General features: G+C 37.4%; 1 protein-coding gene across 1 annotated transcript in view; it reads right to left on the bottom strand.

Annotated features, from left to right (window-relative positions):
• Nucleotides 1–19,055, bottom strand: part of TTC29 (tetratricopeptide repeat domain 29) — a 114,075-nt gene that overhangs the window by 27,724 nt on the left and 67,296 nt on the right. Inside the window, exons 9-10 of the mRNA XM_059843967.1 lie at nucleotides 18,668–18,791; nucleotides 15,461–15,695 (exon numbers count right to left, since the gene is read on the bottom strand). Of these exons, the coding sequence (XP_059699950.1) occupies nucleotides 15,461–15,695; nucleotides 18,668–18,791 (359 nt within the window). The remainder of the gene's footprint in view (nucleotides 1–15,460; nucleotides 15,696–18,667; nucleotides 18,792–19,055) is intronic.

Raw genomic sequence — 19,055 nt, 5'->3', positions numbered from 1 at the left:
GGAGGGGACCTTTAAAGGTCATCCAGTCCAAGGAACAGGGACTTCTCCAACCAGATCAAGTTGCTCAGAGGTCCATCCAACTTGACCTTGGATGTTTCCAGGGATGGGGCATCCAATACTCTCTGGGCAACCTGCCCCAGAGTTTCACCACTTTTATTATAAAAACCTTCTTATTTATAGTCAGTCTAAATCTATTTCCATTTCCATTTAAAACCACTGCCACTCATCTCAGCAGGTCCTGCTGAACAGTTTGTCCCCACCTTTCTTAGAGGTTCCCTTCAAGTGCTGAAAGACTGCAATGAGGTCCCAGGAGCCTTCTCTTTTCCAGGCTGAACAAACCCAGTTATCTCAGCCCTTCACCACGAGAAGTGCTTCAGCCCTCTGGTCATGTTTGTGACCATCCTCTGGACTCTCTTCAACAGGTGCATACCTTCCCTGTGCTGAGGACCCCAGAGCTGAAAGCAATAATCTGTGGTCCGTACTGAAAGACAATTTCTTAGTATAGAATATTTCCAATTAAATGATGGAGAGCCACTGCTGAATGGAAATTAACTGTTCTGTAAATGTCATTTAAGTAAGACAAAGCTACTTGTAAAGGCTCATGCTTGTGGACCTTTTTCTTCAGCTTACAGTGAAATTATTGCTTCTTTTCTCATATTTCACATCCTGCTAAATCAAGCACCTGTGCGAAAGAATACCAGTTTCATTTAATTGTGGGTAAGAACAGTATTAAGCTATTTTTTCTATATAAATTACTTCAAGAATTCACCTAAAAGCACCAAAATTCCCCTTGGAACAATACTGTCATGTTAAATCTCTTACACTTTGCTCTCCAACACAGAACTCTGTTCATTAAGAAACAATATTCTACTAAAGATCTTACTTTTCATAATGATAAATAAAAACTGTGATTTCTTAAAATGATATCATGGATTGGTAGCTACATGTTAAATTGTTTCATGATTTCCTGTGGTCATCAAGACAGACCAAAATTTTAGGTAAAAGTTTGCACCACTTGTGTATAACCGCAGTGTTGTAAACAAGACTGAGCTTCTGTCAGGATTTTGTGTGTAAATGCAGTTAAATGATAACAGCAATTATCCCCCTAGTGAGCATAATAAAGCCATGAAATTCTGAATTACCTTAAGTTTAAATTGAAAAGAATCTCCCATTTACAGAGAGATTGCTGTTGAAGGTTCAGAAACACTCTCAGTTTCCTTGTAGTGACATGCAATACATAAAAAATTACCATTAGTGGCTGCAGTTTCAGTTAAAACTGATTTAAGGAAGGAGCTTTGTAGTATCAAGTATTTCTGCTTACAGAGCTGCTCATATGACAGGAAAATGAGGATAAAGAGAGACTTTGCAACAGGGGAGCGTTGCTCACTTCTGTCTCACACTGTGCCAATGCAGAGAAGCACACACTGGAGTTACAGCATGCAGAGACGTGGTGTGTTATATGTATTTCCTGCAGTCAGGACGTACAGGGTAGAGCACTCCACCAAAACCAGCCAGTGGAGACAACTTTGGAATAAGGAAAGATCTATGAAGAGCTAGGATTATTAAAACAACAACAAAAAAATTGAATTGACTGGGAAGTGTGTCTGTGAATAATCCCTTATAAAAGCAAAACTGTTATTTGAAATGCTAAATAAAATATAAAGTTTCAGCTAACTCCTGCGGCAACCAAACTCATCAGCTGCAGACACGTCAGAATCACAATTAAAACAACACTGATGGAGGAAAACTTTTTTCATCTGTTTCCAGGAAAACAAGGTAAGAGGTGCTGTAAGAGCACAATCCTTCAGTCTTCTAAGTAATGATTACTTCAAAAGCTCTTAAGCCCTTGCTTTATCCATGGAAACTGAGATTCTCAGGCACATAGGAAACCTCAGTCTAGTAAAATGAAATGCAACAGCCTCCTTAATATCTAGACCACAAAGTTCTATGTACACAGTGCTCACAAGGTCAGGGGAAGAAAGTTTTCCCCTTAACTGAGACTGCTTGTGTCAGACATGAGCAGGTCCCACACATGCATCCTCAGAGACAAATACTTGAAAACGTTTACAGATAGAAAGGCATTGGAGACGCAATGGTTATGAAAATTTGAACAAGTTTATGGAAATCAATGATGGAGAACATATTTCATTTTAAGTCTGACAATTTTCTTCTTTTTTTTCCATTAAGAACACACATCCCCAAACACAATACAACAACCAAACCAGTGTGTGCCTCTGCAGTGCACAGTGTATATGTAAGTAGGGGAGAGAAACATCCTTTTTCTCCAGAGAAGCTCCATTAATCAATCTGGAGATTTCAGAGCACAGTGAGACAACTGAAATTGGTAGAAGAAAATCAAACACACCTCTATTTCTCATGGAGTGAAAGAATGTATGGAAGATCAGCTCACTGCCTGACCATAACTATTTCCACAGGATACACTTTCTGTTCAGCTATGATGAAATCATTTTTCTGAAGCAGAGTCTCCTTGAACAGAATGTTTGCTGGTTGCAATTTGAGTGGGTTTTATTGATCATTTGATCTAGTTGAAGATTGATGCTTTTTGTACTCTCTTCCCTTAGTTATAACTTCTGCAAAAGACAAACACAGCCTCAGATTTTCTTTTCCATGAATGAATCCTAGGCAAACAAGAGCCTTGCCAGCTTCTAACTTAGGTTGAAGTGTCTCTGTAGGAAACTTTTACTAATGAAGGCAGCTATTGTTGGATCTTAGGATAGAAAAAGAAGCAACATTTAGAAATGAATGTGAGTTGAGAAACTGGAGGAAGGGAGCCATGGCAGATAGTATTAAACGAGATTCCAAGATGAGAAAAAACCCAAACTCTTAATTATGTTGCTATGGGATAGGAAAAAAGAGAATTAATGAGAAGGGAATAAAAGCATTTGACAAGGGCTCAAAAGGTGAGCTATCTGGCTTGTAAATATTTTGATTTTTCATTGCAGAAGACTGGCAAACAGGACTTGGTAGAGCTTTATGAGAATCCAAAGTTGTGAACGAACACAGTAGTACCGTAATTTTATTTTTTGAGGATATGGATTGAAATAGTGAACTCTGAAACTAGACAAAAATCAGTCTGGGTTTTTGAAGCATCAAAAAATCCAATCTAGAATGGATAAAGAGTCTGTTCAGTTCTCCTATTTGTGTTTATAGAAAAAGAGTCCTTAATCATAAATAAGGATCTAAAGTATTTTATTTAAGATCAGTTGCATCTCTAGGAAGAGTTGAAATATGAGTGGATTAACTTGACAAAATGAATGGAGAAATCTTGCTGCTTTCCTGCTTCAGAAACTTGTGTAAGGAGAAGAGTCCTGAATTATGTAGGAGACTTTGAATAACAAAGCTTCACAGCACTTAGGGAGATAATTTAAAAATATGTAGCAACCCTTCCCCCTGCACTGGTTTATTTCTTGGGTGTGAAGCCCTGGTTCTTCCTGCTCTTTTAGAGTGGATACCAACCTACTGTGCCCAGCTGAGTGATATGGACTAGTCCTACTAGGCACTATAACTGGAAAATCAACAAAAAGGGAAACAGGACCCTTGCATCTGCTCTCTACCTCTTTCTATCAGTCGTGCTCATAAGGAAGAACTACATTCTATCATATATAATTTATACTTAGACTAAGTAACCCTTATAACCATCCTCTTCAGAAATCACTAGAAAATTTTATTCTAAAGACCAGTATGTGCCAGATAATTCCTGTTTCTGATTTTACTGCAAATATGAAAGGGATGAATTTGAAGAACAGACACAAAATTTCAATTGCAGAAAACTTTAGACAAGTGAAAAGTTTCCTGGTTTATTCCTTTTTTCTGCATAATTTCATCCTTTAGAACAGACACTTGTGGATGCTGTGGAAAATAAATTGCCAGGTTTTTCTAAGAACAGACAAGACAAATTTCTCTTGGAAATTACAAAAATACTTTGTATTATTGCTGCTGTTTAGGGGCTGAAGAAGATGACTTCCTAAAGTCCTTTCCACTACTATTTTTCTATGATCCTATGCTTATTGTCCTGGCTCATTAAATTCCACAGTTTTGGAAAAGACTTGAGATGATGCTGCCAAGGTGATTTGGGCATCTTTGAATTAACCCCACAGGCTTTGGCACAGAGAAACACAAAGATTGCCAACTGCTCTCTGCTTTTTCCCTAGCCTGCCTCTGATCCTTCTAACTGGCATCTGGTCAAAGTAAGACTGAACTTGTACACTTCTGTGTTGAAAGGAACCAAAGTCCCAGAGTTTACAGAGACAAATGTTAGAACCAGTTCATTTTAAATAGCAGATTATACCTATATGGAAACAACATGTAGGTTTGATTGTCCTATTCAAGTATCCCTAAGTAAAGAAAACCTCTGTCTCCATGTCTTTATCATATTCAACTTCTATATCTGAGACACTTGCATCTTCGCAAGTGGGGAAGATCCCAAATCTCTCCATGAGAAGACAATTATTTCCCTTTTCCAGACTTCATTGAGGACAAATCTCTTTTTAATGGTGCCATTAACATATATTAAAAGAAGCCCAGGGATTATATACCCAAATAACTGAGAGGTGCTTTACAATACTGGGAAGCAAATTACATCAGTTAAAATCAATGATAATTTAACTTTAATAAGCTTAAAATGTTACAATACAACTGGAAAGAAGCATCAAAGTAGCAGTTTGTAGTTATTTGGCTTCCAATTTCAAAAGATGCAAAACATTTGTTGTTGTGTCAGCCTTACTGACTTCCCTCAGCTTTCACTGTTCCTACCTGGACAGAGACAGGCTGTTAAATGGTGAGAGCCAGTAGGTTATTTCATGTAGATAAAGTCTGACTCGAGGGTTCAAGGCTCAGCCTGGCAAGATAACAGCATGTTCCATGATTATGCAGGTAAGAAGCACTTGAGCAAACAGCATCTGAAGAAATGCCATATTGAAAATGCCACAGTAGCACAATGACAATGAATAGCATCAATAGTGATGGCTGCCTTTTCTGCAAATATCAGATGTCACAGCACGAAATTTATCTGCATCCAAAAAATGTTTTCAAACTTGCACTGTAAGGAATCTTAGTTCCTGAACTGATACTCTATTCTCTCTGGAATTGAAAGGGATGGAGAGATGTTATGTCCTGTATTGGAACCTCCTTCTAGCAGTTCCAAAAGACTGACACTGATGTCTTCAGTCCACCCAAGGCTGAGAGTGTCCTACTGTTTTGATTCTGTGGTAACATAACTGATATGAAGAAAGAATACTGCAGTTTGCACAGTATTACTTTATGCTGCAGATTGTGCATGGGATTACCAATTCCAGATGGCTCAGGGAACAAGGGATTTAATTTGAAAGAGACATGTTGCAAGGATCTAAATGCAGAACTTAAATACAAGGTTCTAATGACTGAAATGTAAGGCCTAGATTTACTGCACAATTGTGGACCACATTGTGGACCAAATTGTAAAATTTAGGATGATGCCTAAAAATCATAGGGAGACCGAATGAAATGAAATTATAAAGTAGCCTGAGTAAATATAGCCTACAAAACTAAAAATAAATACAAATCCATCAGGTGTAAATACGAGATGCACTGCTGCATGCATCACATAATGATGTGTGTATCTATATGTTTTGTAGGTATAACTGAAGAAGAGAGTTCAAAATGCCCTTAAAAATCTATACACCTGGGTGCAAACCCTCTAGATTTCTTATTCAAATGAGGAGAAAAGCTCCACTTTGAAAATAAACTCTTATTGTCACTTCAATACAAAATGGATCCGTTGCTGACTTCATCCATTTGCCAATTGTTGACAGCTGTCAATACAGGGATTTGATTTCTTTATCCAAGCATCAAACATTACATTCATATCTTCAGAAAAAGATCTTGACTGTGAGCTGCAGTTTCATTGCCCCAACTCAATTACTGCATTCTTGAACTGCAATGTATTCATTTGTGGGCAGTGGGGCAGCCAGTGGGAGGGTATTGATTGGAGTATAATGTCATGTGTAGCAGCGAGAGTAAGATGAAAAGTGTTTTCTGCTTAATGGGTTGGTATTAAGTAGGTGGGAATAGCTTCTAATTAGCCAACAATTGCTGTGTTTCTCAGTTTCCCTCCCTTCCCTCCTCCTGTCGGTCACCAGCTGCCAATCTCTCTCTCCTTTTCCTTTTTTGTGTGGAGTTCATTGCTCACTGCAGTGAAAGCCTTTGTTTAAAAAAGAGGGCTCCCAGGGTCTCATCTGCCAGTGTACAGCTTGCTGCCTGCGATGAGTAGCAACTGTCAGTTTATTTTATCTCAACCTTTTCATCATCCTGCTGAAACTGGTCGAGTGAAACCACCTGAGAGACCTGAGGATTCAGTACCTACAAGTCATTAGCCAGGACTGCTCAGTCTCTCCCCACACAGCAAGTCAACTGAACACTGCTTAAAATATAGTCCACTTTAACCCCATATTTTCCTACGACATATTAGGACTCCTCCTGCATCTTCCACATTTTAGTTGCATGATCATTCCTTAAATATACTATAACTATGATTGTTAAGTAACATTTTTCAGCATTTCCCAGCAAAAATATTCTTTAGAAATACAAAATATAATACACTAAAATCCAGTTATTAGAACACCCTCAGTCAGAACCTCCTTCTTATTTAGGTTATGTTCTCCAGCATAAATATCATACCTAGCAACTCCCCCAATTTATTTGAACCTCTGCTTGTCTTGAAGTTTTTGATAATGCAGTTCAAAGGGGCAAAATCAGTTAGTTTTAATTACAGTTGTGCCACCCTCCTCAAAACAGCAATATTTTATAGGCATAAAAAAAGCAGTCCACAATTTTTAACAGATGTGCAACATTCTCCTCTCTTTGCCATACAGCTTCTCTCTCTAGGTACACATGCATATGTTCATGTACTCCAAATGCACATCCATCTTCCAAATGGCAAATGGATTGCAGTAGAATCATTAAAAACTTACCAAAGTATGTAAGAGAAAGAAATATTTTATTTTGAACTAAACCAAAATTAAATGTATCTAAATCAAATTCTGTGTCATTAGTCTGAGCTATCTGTTTTTGGTGACCACAGTTAACTTGTTGCAGTCATTACTGACACTTTCAAGGCAGCAACTGAAGTATTATTTTTTTCCTTGTATGAACAATGAGCCTTTTCAAGATCTATAAGAGATGACAAGAACAGAAATCCAGTTATCCTTCAATATACAGTTGATACCTTAATGCTTGAAATCGTCAGTGCTTCATCTCAATTCTCTTCTTACTGCAGCGTAAGTGTGTGTGTATTTGTATGAATATCAACAAAATGAAATTTAATTTGATTTAATACTATTCTTAGAACTGAGCTAAATGTACCAGTGAGAACAAGCTCACTCTTGGAGAATTTCACGTTTCAAGGCACTGTTTGGCAAGTTGAAAGGTCCTGGAGTCCCAGAACTTGGCAGTATAAAACCCTGAAGAGACATTTTCCAGCAGGAGCCTAAAGTGTGAGGTAAACAGAGGGCTGCAAGTGCTGCACCCAGGATAAGAAGTCAGTGGATTCTGTGCAGCACACATCCCTCTCCCCTCCTAGTTCCTAAAGCTGGTTTTCCTTGACACCTGAGCATGGCCTGAAGTTCCTATTCATCAAATTCCTTGCATGCCCAACATGAGCTGAGCAAGATTACTCTAAAGCACAGGCATCCTCCATGTTTCAGCTTCAGTTTTCTATCAGCTATGAGGGAAATGCACAGCGCTAGCAGATGCCCAGTTGGGATGCACAGACCCAGTCTGGCAGCTCCAGTCTCTGTTCATGTGACTTATAAATACCAGACAGTGAAATCCACCTTCACAAGAAAGACAGGGCTTGAGTTGTGGCTTTGATAGACATTGGCATTAGCAGATGAATAAACATAAGGTTACTTATTGAGGGGTGTTGGACACTTACAGTTCCCCTTTCAAAATCTGCTGTGGAAGATTAATTCCCCGCAGGAGCTGACACCAGCTACATTACGTTTGACTAATATCCATAGCAGTTCAACATCCCCAAAATTAAAAATATGCTAAAATTTTAAGAAAAAGGAACTATATTAAACCACTGTAGCAAACATGGAAAAAATATGAAAAAAACTTCGAACAAGAACCATTTCGAATCACCCTCACTATATCAATTACTCTATTGAATACTTATTAATGTCACTATTGTAGGATAGTAGCTCCATGTTCAAAATTATATACCTGTATGACACACCATGAAAAATACTGAATAATTACTAGGCTCTATGGCAAGATCTGTATGAGGCCTTCCATGGGAATATTCTGTATTATAGATAATACTGAATGCTGAACTGAGTGAGCAGGAACAAGTGGATGAGCCTGGAGGCATGGTCATCTACTTAAGCATGTATTTGGATCTTCAAGCTAATTAATCACCCAGTTGTGTACTTAAACTTCATCAATCCATCTACAGGTGATTAAGATCTATTTAAAGGCCATTTTGATACTTCACAATTTTCTATTAACCAACTTGTCAAGCTACGCAATAGGAAGTTGATTCTTTCCACTCCTTTCTCTGATCCTAATGCAATAAAAACACTGGGCATGAAGAACAGTGTAGAAACAGCAGGAAAACACTGAAAAAGCTCTCAAAACCACGAATACAAGCACAAAAGATATACCTAAGAAGATGTAAGCTGAGATGCCAGCTACTGGGAGGTAGAGGTAACTGACTTACACTCCTTAAACATTGGCATAAACATGCATAAAATTGGAATTCGGAGTGAAGGCGTAAGGCCAAAAAAGGAGAAAGAATAATTTTCAGTATGAAGGTGAAGATCAGGAAAGAAAACACAAGAGAACAGACAAGGAATGAAGAAAAACAAAAGAAAAATAATAAATGTTTCAAAAACAGTTAAAAAATCACAAAATATCTCTGGTGATTACAGAAAAGAATGTGAGACTTTTGGGTGAAAGAAACATGGTTTCATAAATACATAAAATTGTGAAAGTACAACACTTCACTTTTCAAAATAGATTGGCTTCTTATAAATGTAAATCATTTAAATCTTGACTATCTTCAGACCACAGAGTCTTAATAAAACCAGCAATTTGTTACTTATAATAGGAACAGAAAAGAATGTACCTAGGCAGGGAAAAGAACTCAGAAAAAACCTCTCAAGGAAGCAGAAAAGAAAGCTGGCTTGGGAAACCCAGGAGAAGGAAGCTGTTTGATACACTGCCTGTGACTCCTGAGATGACCTAAGGGCTCTGTTACAGAACATATGCACTGAACACAGTTTCTTTGTCTTGGCTTTGATTTTCTGTGTCCAAAGATTGTTGGGGAGCTTTGGGTAAGCATGGGTTTGCAGCAGAGAGCTGTTTTCATGTTGGCCTGAGGTCTAGACTGCTTGGCATGTTTGCAGACAGCACCAAAAAAAGATTCTTTATGAAGTCTAATGACAACAACCATCTCAATATTAAACAAACCCACAAAAATCTTATCTTTGTCTCTTTATGGGGATCCATTCTCCTTTTTGAGCATAAACCCACTAGCTACACCTCTGCTGGTGTATGCAGCAAATGAAAGGAAAGGAAGGGCATGTGGAGAGGCCCTAGGGCCACTTCAGAAGTTTTCCAACTGGCTGCTCTTACTTTGGCCCTGCCACCATCAGGGCACTGCCAGAGCACAACTCCTGCCAGTGGTTTGGTTTTGTGACTCTTCATCAATGCTGCAGTCAAACCAAAAACTTCTAGGTGCCTTAAATCAAAGATTTCTCCAGAAGTGGCCTAACAAGTCTGATTCAATTTCTTTTGCAGCATTCTATAAAATCAAGCAGCACTCAACTTCTACTCTGAGAATTTTTGCTATTTAAACTGGAAAGGAACTCCACTTATGTAGAAGTACTGACAGTGCAGTGCACAAAACTATGCTAGTTCAGTGCATAAAGCTACACTAAAGGGTCTGACAATATACTGCAATTTGAACATCACTTCCAACTTTTTTTTTTTTCCACAAGAAAGAACAATTCACCTTATTTAGGAAACCATTTTCTGCTGATCTAGGGAGCTTGTCTGAGAAAACACAGCTGGATGCCAACAATATTTACCACAGGACGTGTCTAAAGGAAAGTGTGGCAAGATTTAGATAGTTCCAAACGAAACATCAGATGGCAAAAAGCCTAGATAAGATCAAATTCTCCTCTGGGTAAAATGTTCTTATATAACTATTGATGACAAGAACACTCACAATCATAGTCAGGGTGATAGTGGTTTTTTTGAACCTCTAACACCACTTAGTCATAAAAACCTGCCAGCTCTCAGCAAAAACTATGAAGAAATATTAATCCATGGTTAAACATAAAAATGTTCCATGAACCCTCCTCTTAAATATGGTACAGGCAATCCACACACCTGACCTAGATCTGATCCCAACTAGCAATTCCCAATTATTTACGCTGTTATTTAAAAGAAATCACAGTAAAACCCCCTGGATATTGCATTTGTGCAAAGCATGAGAACACTGAATATCAGCACTCCCCTCTTTTCAGACAAACTTCAGCCACCAACGGAAAACAGAACAAGCTACTGCACTCCTGGCAAAAGCTGTTTATACTGTGTTCTCAGGCTCTCCTCTGAGAATCTGGTGCATCCAACCACTGACCACTATGTGCTGAAAAACCTCCCTGTCACCCTCAGCTCTTCTCTTCACACTTGACTCTTTCTGTAGTCAAAGCAGTATTTAGTTTCACTTGCTAAAAATATCAGCGTATCTCTAAGCACACCTAATACATACTTAAAAAACAAATCCCAGCTAATAATAAGTAATATAACATATATGAACCACTTAAGCTGATTTTCAGAAATACACCTGTTCCAAGCCATAAACATCTATACACAAGCATGGTCTATTTCAACACTTAGTTAAGACTGCATTAAGACTTAGTTAAGAATATTTTAAGAGTGTATCTAGCATCAATATAAAAAATTACTGATATTTTTAAAAGTTAAAGGTGAGACAAGATAAAATTTAGAAAGCGATGAGTGACTAAATGATGTGTTGATGACACATCACTAGGTGATGTGAATAAAGAAGAGGCAGCACAAGTTTACCAAATTTTAAAGAAAAAAAGACAGAAATACCTCTCAACTTTTTGTTTTCTTAATAATTTTCCTAAATGCATGTATTTCAGATTTTTAGCTACTGTATTTTTCCAGAAGGGAGAAAATTATTCTGTTTGAGAAGCCCCACAGAAAAGTACAGAAGCCATCCTGTGAATTTCAGTAGGCCACTGAAGCATTTGAACTACTTTCAAAATTATTAAGAAATGAGCCTTTGTGCCTCTGGCACAGGACAGCCTTGGAGTCTGTACTTGGTCACACACCTTCTTTATACAATTTAAAGCCATAGTTCTAATTTACCAGTGTGAACAACAATGTCTGTAATTATATACACACTATATATGATGAGCAATAGTGTGCATATTTCCCTTACTTCATGTTCAGTTGCATTTTCTGAGAAACCCCAAAATCTGTCTCTAAAATCCTTTCAGTTTCTCCCTATCTCCAGATGAGCACACAGTGCACAGACTGCTGAGAGGAAGGAGGTAACATTAGAAGTTTTCCTGGAATTAGTGTACTTTAGACAAAAGAGACAGTAAAAAAAAAAGCAGTTTATCACATTATGAAACAGTCTGTTCTGCTGTTGAACATGATTACCAAAATGACCCATAAATTACACAGCTCTGGTAAGTTACAGTAGAAAAATGTTAACTGAATTTGTTTAGCATAATCCTTGATCTCACATCTCACTTCTGACTCTCCCATCCTTTATGGAAAATCCTTTTATTAACGAATGACAATGGTACACACATGTTCAATCTAAAATGCACCTGGTCAGATTGCTGTTTTCCAAAACATTAGAAATCTTGTGCTAGCCCCATCTTTCACAGAAAAATGACTATAAAACATCTTAAAGAGCTTTCAAAAATGTAAATCAGTAGGATGAAAATACAATTTTTTTTCACAACACAAAAGGACACAGTAACACTATGGAATGTACCATTCCTTACATCCATGAAAGGAGGCAGGAGAAAGAGTATTAAGGGACTACATATCTGGGAGTAAGGACAAAAGCTCATTGGATTATATTTTCCAAGCTATAGGCTTAGCTGGTGCATGAATTTTAAATTATATTGAAGGCTGCTCAGGTGTGGAATACTAGAAATAGTCCTGATCATGCTGAAGTTGATGGTACCAGATAATCCCATTGATCATAAGACTTCAGAATTGATGACAATATGCAGTATTTAAAGCTATCATAAAAAAAAACTCCAACAAAATAAAGACAGGAAATCTATGGTAAAATGTGTCAATTTTGCCAAGTTCTCCAAAGTCAAGGAATGTAAATCTAAATTGTTGTCAAAAGCACATACTATTTCTCAAGAAAACAACTGAAGACTTTGTAGGATGGGGAAAACAATGCATTTTAAGTCTACTCTTGAAAGTGTTCAGATGATTTCAAGCATTCAAGGGCTCTTGCTGAAGCACAGCCCTGCCAGACACAAAAACCTGGACTGAGAGTTGCCAGACTCACAGAAAACAATTTCTGGTCAGGATTTCATGAAATCAACATGCAAAATCTGATTCAAAAATTTCCTGCCTTCAGCACCTTTAATTATTCTTCCTTCCTCCAGAAGGCAGCAAGTCAGGTGATTATTTATTGAAAGACCTGTGAAATGTTTTCTCATCAGACAATGTTAGGCTGTAGGCTCCTTTTTAGGATTTTATGTGGAGTCACAATCCTTTTTGCCTACTGATTCTGCTGATAATGTTTTTTATCCATTTTACTAAACATAAAAAGAACAATAAAACCATATTTGTTGTTACAGTGGCATCTCACAATGATATAAATAACTCTACTGTAAGTGAAGTCAGGTGACTGAGTCAAAGACAGCAGATAGAAACACATTCTCCTTTGCATTTTTAAACATTGTCTTCTGAAAATCCCATCCCTTTTGTCCATGACAACTCTGGTCAAAACATCTATTTTATTAATGAATGTTGAGGTAAATCGAGTAATTAATGGTTCTTCCTGCCTGGTTATTGAAATGATTGATTTATAAAATAAGTCTTGGTTGAAAGACGTAAGGTAATATTGCAGTACTTGAATTTAAATGTAATTGTTCCCCCACTAGCTTAAGTATTTCTTTTGCCTACGAATACAGAAACTACTCTTATTTTTTTGACACAGAAAAATTTTTCAGTCAGAAGAGTTAGAAATAAAAACTTACTGCCTTTCTTCTCCCTTTCATAAAATTTCCCTGCGGACTAAGAACTACCATTGTATCTTGTCTTTCTCTGTTCTATCCTCAAAAAGACTGAGAAAAATCTAGTAGATTATCAACACTGAGCTGTTTGAAAGAGCTAGAAATACTGCTCTATTATCACAGCAGGAATTTCCTAAGTGATGAGTTCATCATAGGATGCACAGACATTCTCCTGGAAGGTAGAATAAAGGCTGTACCTGAAACTCAAAGCCAGCAAATCCTAATCTTGAATTGGTGCCAGGTCATGTTTTGCCAGACAAAGATATTAAAAATGTAATGCCAGTACTAACGAGAGATTTGGCACACGAAACATGAGAAATGTTACAGATTGTGCTGACAGTGTGACACTATGTTTTCCTGGATGTAATCTGGGTATCATGAGAGTAAGCTTGGAGCACTAATGAGAAGAATGATATTGAACTGGAAGAGCTGCTAAATATGCAGTAGCCACAGGGTTCCTGGAGTGAACTGGAACTGAAATGAAAACTGCAATACTGAAAGTAACAGAGGGTAAACTAGGCAGAAATACAGAAGGAAGAGAATCTCAGCAGGCAAAACTTGTTTGTGGTACCACGCTTGCCAGGACATAAAGGGCTTTTCTAATCATACTCTGTTTATCCCTGAAGTACTGTTAAAGAGGAGCAGGATTCTTGAGCTTAAAGGGGCACATATAATTTCAGGATATAAATGAGTTTCACTACTGACTAGGAAAAGCCATGTATAAAAGTCGAATAGAAAACCCCTTTAGGTGCAAGTACTAAAATTCATATTGGAGATACAAAGTTAATTCTATGACTTTGAGGCTCCTGTGGGTTTTTTTTTTGCTGTTGCCATTGTTGATTTTTGTTTGCCTCCTATTTTTATCAGCTACAGTTAGTGATCCTTATACAAAATGAATATAAAATTCTTTTATGAATTATTTTTCTGACCATCTTTGTTGGAATTCTCGTCATTTGCACTACAGGTCTAGACAGGAGGCATACAACTCTGACAGTCAACAAAAGCTGTCAGTGTGCTAGATGTTCACTTATTGAGACACAAACCACAAATATAGATATGTACAGCCATTGAAGAAGTGTTACCATCGCTAGAACTTTAAGCAGAATGCTATCTAATTTCTCTTCAGCCTCCAAATCAGCCCTTGTTCCATAACTCTCAGTAGCTCCCAGTGTTGCCACTGGCATATTGGCTCCTGTTAAACTACTAATATCTTCAATTACCACTCATTTTATATACAAAATTCACTACTGAAGTTATGCTTAATTTTCCACTTCTGTGAGAGGGTGAAATACACAAGAAAGCAGCAGCCAGGCAGTTCTTTGTCTTTAGGAGTAGGACGATTGAGGGAATAACAAAGTAATCCTGAAGCTCCATGTTGCGACTGCCCCAGTTGTCATTTATTTCCACTGCAGTCCAGATTCACACTCTTCACAAGAATGCAGAGCAGGAAGTTTTAAGGTAGAGTAGACATATACCTCCCCCTTCCTTAGTACAATACAGTTTACTACTATCAGTACTTGGAGATGATGCATAATTCAGTTTGTCTTGTATTAATGTATTGTACAAGGGAAAAAGAGCAAAGAAAATTTAACCCATGACGAAAGAGGGTTACTTCACACAAAGTCCTGCTCTGCTCTTTCTGAGATAAGGAAACAGAGCAAAGCAAGCAGATTTGCTTTTATTTTTTTCTCCGTCTCTCTAATGTCAAGTACAAGGATACCAAAAATAAAGCAGCGTGTTTTTCTGGATTCAGAACTATGTCAAGCAGAAATTACTTCTGACTTTTAGTAACAGGGATCCTATTTTTGAACGCACTTGAAAAGTGGACTGCAAATGGAGATTATTATTATTTTCTTTAAAGATTAAAACAATTATGTTTTGACTAAAACATGTAACTGTGGTGTTCTGGCAAAAAGCACTGAAAAAATGCAAGTTACCATCCAGAGCAACTACTACTATCCATTTCTTCCAGTTCTATTATATTTTAACTTGTTTAATTCAGCCTCTAAAACAAGCGCACAAAGAAGTAAAGCCCAACCTCCGTTCCGTACAAGGATTAAACCCAGGAAATAATTTAATAAAACTCTACAAGAAAAATGACTTAAGTGTTGAGGACAATGCAGCACTAATGTGTTTCATAAGCACTGCCTTACCGGCTGGAAGAGGGTCAGCGCACATGTCATTTCTGTTTTGCTTCCATGCCAGCAGGCACTGCAGGCTGAGGGGATCGGCTGCTGCTGCTACGTGGCTGTTGAACGGCACCATCAGCTGATGAGCCTTGGCGATGCCACAGTAACTCTCTGCTTCAGCCACCAAGGGCAAATTGTTCAAAGCTTTCGCCGCCTCAGAGGCCTGACTGAAATATTCCAGAGCTTCGTTATAGTTCCCCTAGTAAAGAAGAGAGAAAAAAGAAAATAATGTTAAAAGCTACTTGTAGTCACCTGTGTTCTATTTTGACATCAGAGCCTGCTCCTCTGCCACCTCAGAGATGTGGCAGCCCATGGAGTGACTCATGGCAGGGCATTATGGAAATCACTCTCCCTTGCTGTTTTCTAACCTCTAAAATCCAGGTAACACTGCTCACATATTTGAATTGAATAGTTTTTTATTTCTGTAGCATCTTGAGCATATCCAAGTCTATCAATGCTAAGTATTAATACATATTGAAGCCAGGCTGTTTAGAAATTTTCCCTGCATTTAACATACCTGTGGAAGAAAAGGTCCTAATTTATGGTAGTATTAAATCTTTAAAAATAAATCCTAAAAATGGAAAAAAAGAGGATAATGAAATGATAGACTTAAAGCACAGAAAAGAACGGAAATTTAAATGTACTTATTTATGGGGGAAGAAAGGGGTACACAAACCCCAGGGATATTCCTAATCACAAAAGGGAAAAAGTAGGAGAAATGTAGCCCAACTGTTGCTGAATTGAAAACTCAAATCATTTATCTCTCTATCCTACTATTGGCACGGAATTCTGCTGCTCTGACGGCAGAAACTTCCTGACTGGAAACCTTTTCAGAGCTATTTTATCCTTTCACTCTCACCTTGATTTAATAAGAATGAAATTCTCTTCTGTACGGAGACTAGGAGGTGAGACTCCAACTGGTACCTGTTTCACTTGATACCACTTTTTGGGATGAAAACTCCTGTAACTGCTAAAACGTGCTTATGATTAAAAAAGGAAAAAAAGAGTAACAGCAATTCTGGTAGTCTTTCAGCTTTGTTTAATATGGCAGAAGAGCAGAATTAGGCCTATGAGGACATGGCAATGAATAAAGAATGATAAGCTGTAATATAATAAAAAGCAGAAACATCTACTTATCATACTCATGAGAACTATAGCAGGTTAAGTGATGCAATTAGTGAGAGGAATGTAGCAATTCAGACTAAGAAACTCAGAAAAAGTGAAATGAGAAATGACAGAGTTATCACACAAACTTCAGAGTGCACATATTAAGTAAGCAACCTGCTTATCAAACTGGGGGAAATGAGACCTACTACTCCTGCGTAACACAAACCCAGGCATGTTAGGAAACAAGAAACATCTGGGTAAAACAATTCTGACTAGAAAGCAAACTGTGTACAGCATTAAAGAAAGACAGTGCTGGTGAGGGAATAGTGAGATGAGAGAACTGGAAAGATACAGCAACAGTATGGACAGAGCAAAGTGAATTTGGTCAATGTGATTTGTGTTTGGAAGAACAGGAAGAGTTATATCCCAGGTTTACTAAAGGTCCCCATGGATAGATCTGGATATAAACAGAAATATCCTTTATTTGATGGACACTACTTCTGCAAATTTTATCACTGAGGGATGTACAGAGTTGAATAAAAAAATCCTAATAATGACTTAACTTAGAGAATACTGGGGATGACAGCTGACACCAACAGGCAGTGATCCAAAAGAGGAAATGTTAATTCACACTCAGTTTTGGTAAACACTGCCGACCTTGAGGAAAAAAATGATATAAAAACCAGGGAATTGCAAACTCCAAGATTTTTGAATTTATGCTTAAACTAAATATTTTATATACATTAATATGATTAAATTATTGCACTTGTGCCCCTCTACACCACTGACTCAGCTCAAGGCAGAAAATTCTGAACTGATAAAGAAAATTAGAAGAATAACCAAGTAGAGATTAGTTAGTAAAACACCAGTTCTATTGAATTGATTATTAGTAATGGTGGAAGAAGGAATGAAATACAGAAGTAGTTAAACAGAACCTATTTAATTATTTTTCAGATTTGGAGGAGAATAATTCAGCACAGTGTTATATGACCATTCTTCTAAGTTTCAGACCCATTTTACAGTTACATCATCAAGTGGTCAAAGACCTTAAAACTTAGTTTTCAACAGGAAATTCAGCATTTATATTAAGAATACATGTAAACAGAACACTCTCAGGCTAATTTAGAGATTATAGAGTAAAAAAATTCTACTGCTTATGAAATAAAAACAGGACAAACAGGACAGCAATTTTGATAGTGGGAGATCTTTGTAAGAGGAACTCAGGAAACAAAAAAAGGGTTATTTAGGGATAGTGTAAGTGAAAAGGGGAAAGTACTCTGTTCAATGTATTACACACAGAACTGATGACAAAAAATATGCAACAGAAGATAGAAAGGGTATTTCTATTTTTATTTTATTGGTAGTGGAAGTGTTTCCTAAGTTCCATATTATCCAGCATAGAGAACAAATTCTTTTTATTACTTATTGTATCTAAATAGTTTTTGTGGCAATTCAGCTCTAAAATAGGTGTTAAAGCATGAATCTTTCACTTTCACAGCAATGTCTTTAACTTTTTTGATTTCAAAACCCAAGTGTCACTGCAGAGAAAATGGAGACAAGAGAAAGTCCCTTCACTGCTAACAGACCTTTGACAAACTTCTTGCTGCTAGAACCCATTTCATAAATTTGGCTGAGAGAATGTAGAGAAGAAATGTAGCTAAGATTATAAATAGCCCATTAGTATGCAATGCAGTATACATTAATGTATAGTGGAATAAAATTTCATTTGCATTAACTGATGACTCTTTACGGGCATATATGGCCCCAATGGTGATCTGGATGCAGATTTTTCACTACATGTAAAGTTTGTCCTGATCTGAATTTGGAGTTTTTTATTGATATATTTTAGAACAAAACTCTGTGTGTTAAATATGATGTGAAATTTTCAACTTTCTCAGAAAATTAAGGCACATTTCATTTAGTCACACAGTGGCTTCTCTTTGGGTAGCCCCTGCAAGATGCAACACCTGGATCAATCCCTCCTGTGTCATCTCCTAGGCAAAACCAGATTTTACCAAGAAGTAAATCAAGTTGTTTGAGATCATTATTACAAAGAGTACTTACTCTTTCATTGTGAACTTTTCCAAGTAGGACATTTGCATCCACCAGACTTTGGCTTAGATTAGCACTCTCGGCATCCTTCATAAACTCTCCCAAGTACTTCACAGCCTCACTTGATTTTCCCTGACTGAAGCAAAGGACAGAGACAAAATGAAATATTTACTCAGATGGCTTCTTCAAATGCTGAAGATCTGGCCCCTTGTTTTGAAGCAACTTTACTTTGTGATGACTCATCCATGACTGGATTTTATTTCCAAATGGCCTCCAGCACTACCTGTGCTGAGCCCAGTGAGACTACTTCACACAGAATGTCTGAGGGCAAAACTGGATCCTTTCAGCTAAATAGAACAAAACTTTCTTTCAGAATATTGTGCCATATTTTAAGGCCATG

Source organism: Haemorhous mexicanus, chromosome 4 (assembly GCF_027477595.1).
Source record: "Haemorhous mexicanus isolate bHaeMex1 chromosome 4, bHaeMex1.pri, whole genome shotgun sequence".
Lineage (NCBI taxonomy): Eukaryota > Metazoa > Chordata > Aves > Passeriformes > Fringillidae > Haemorhous > Haemorhous mexicanus.
The sequence above is the reverse complement of the archived record's forward strand: the minus strand, read 5'-3'. Positions and strand labels throughout refer to the sequence as shown.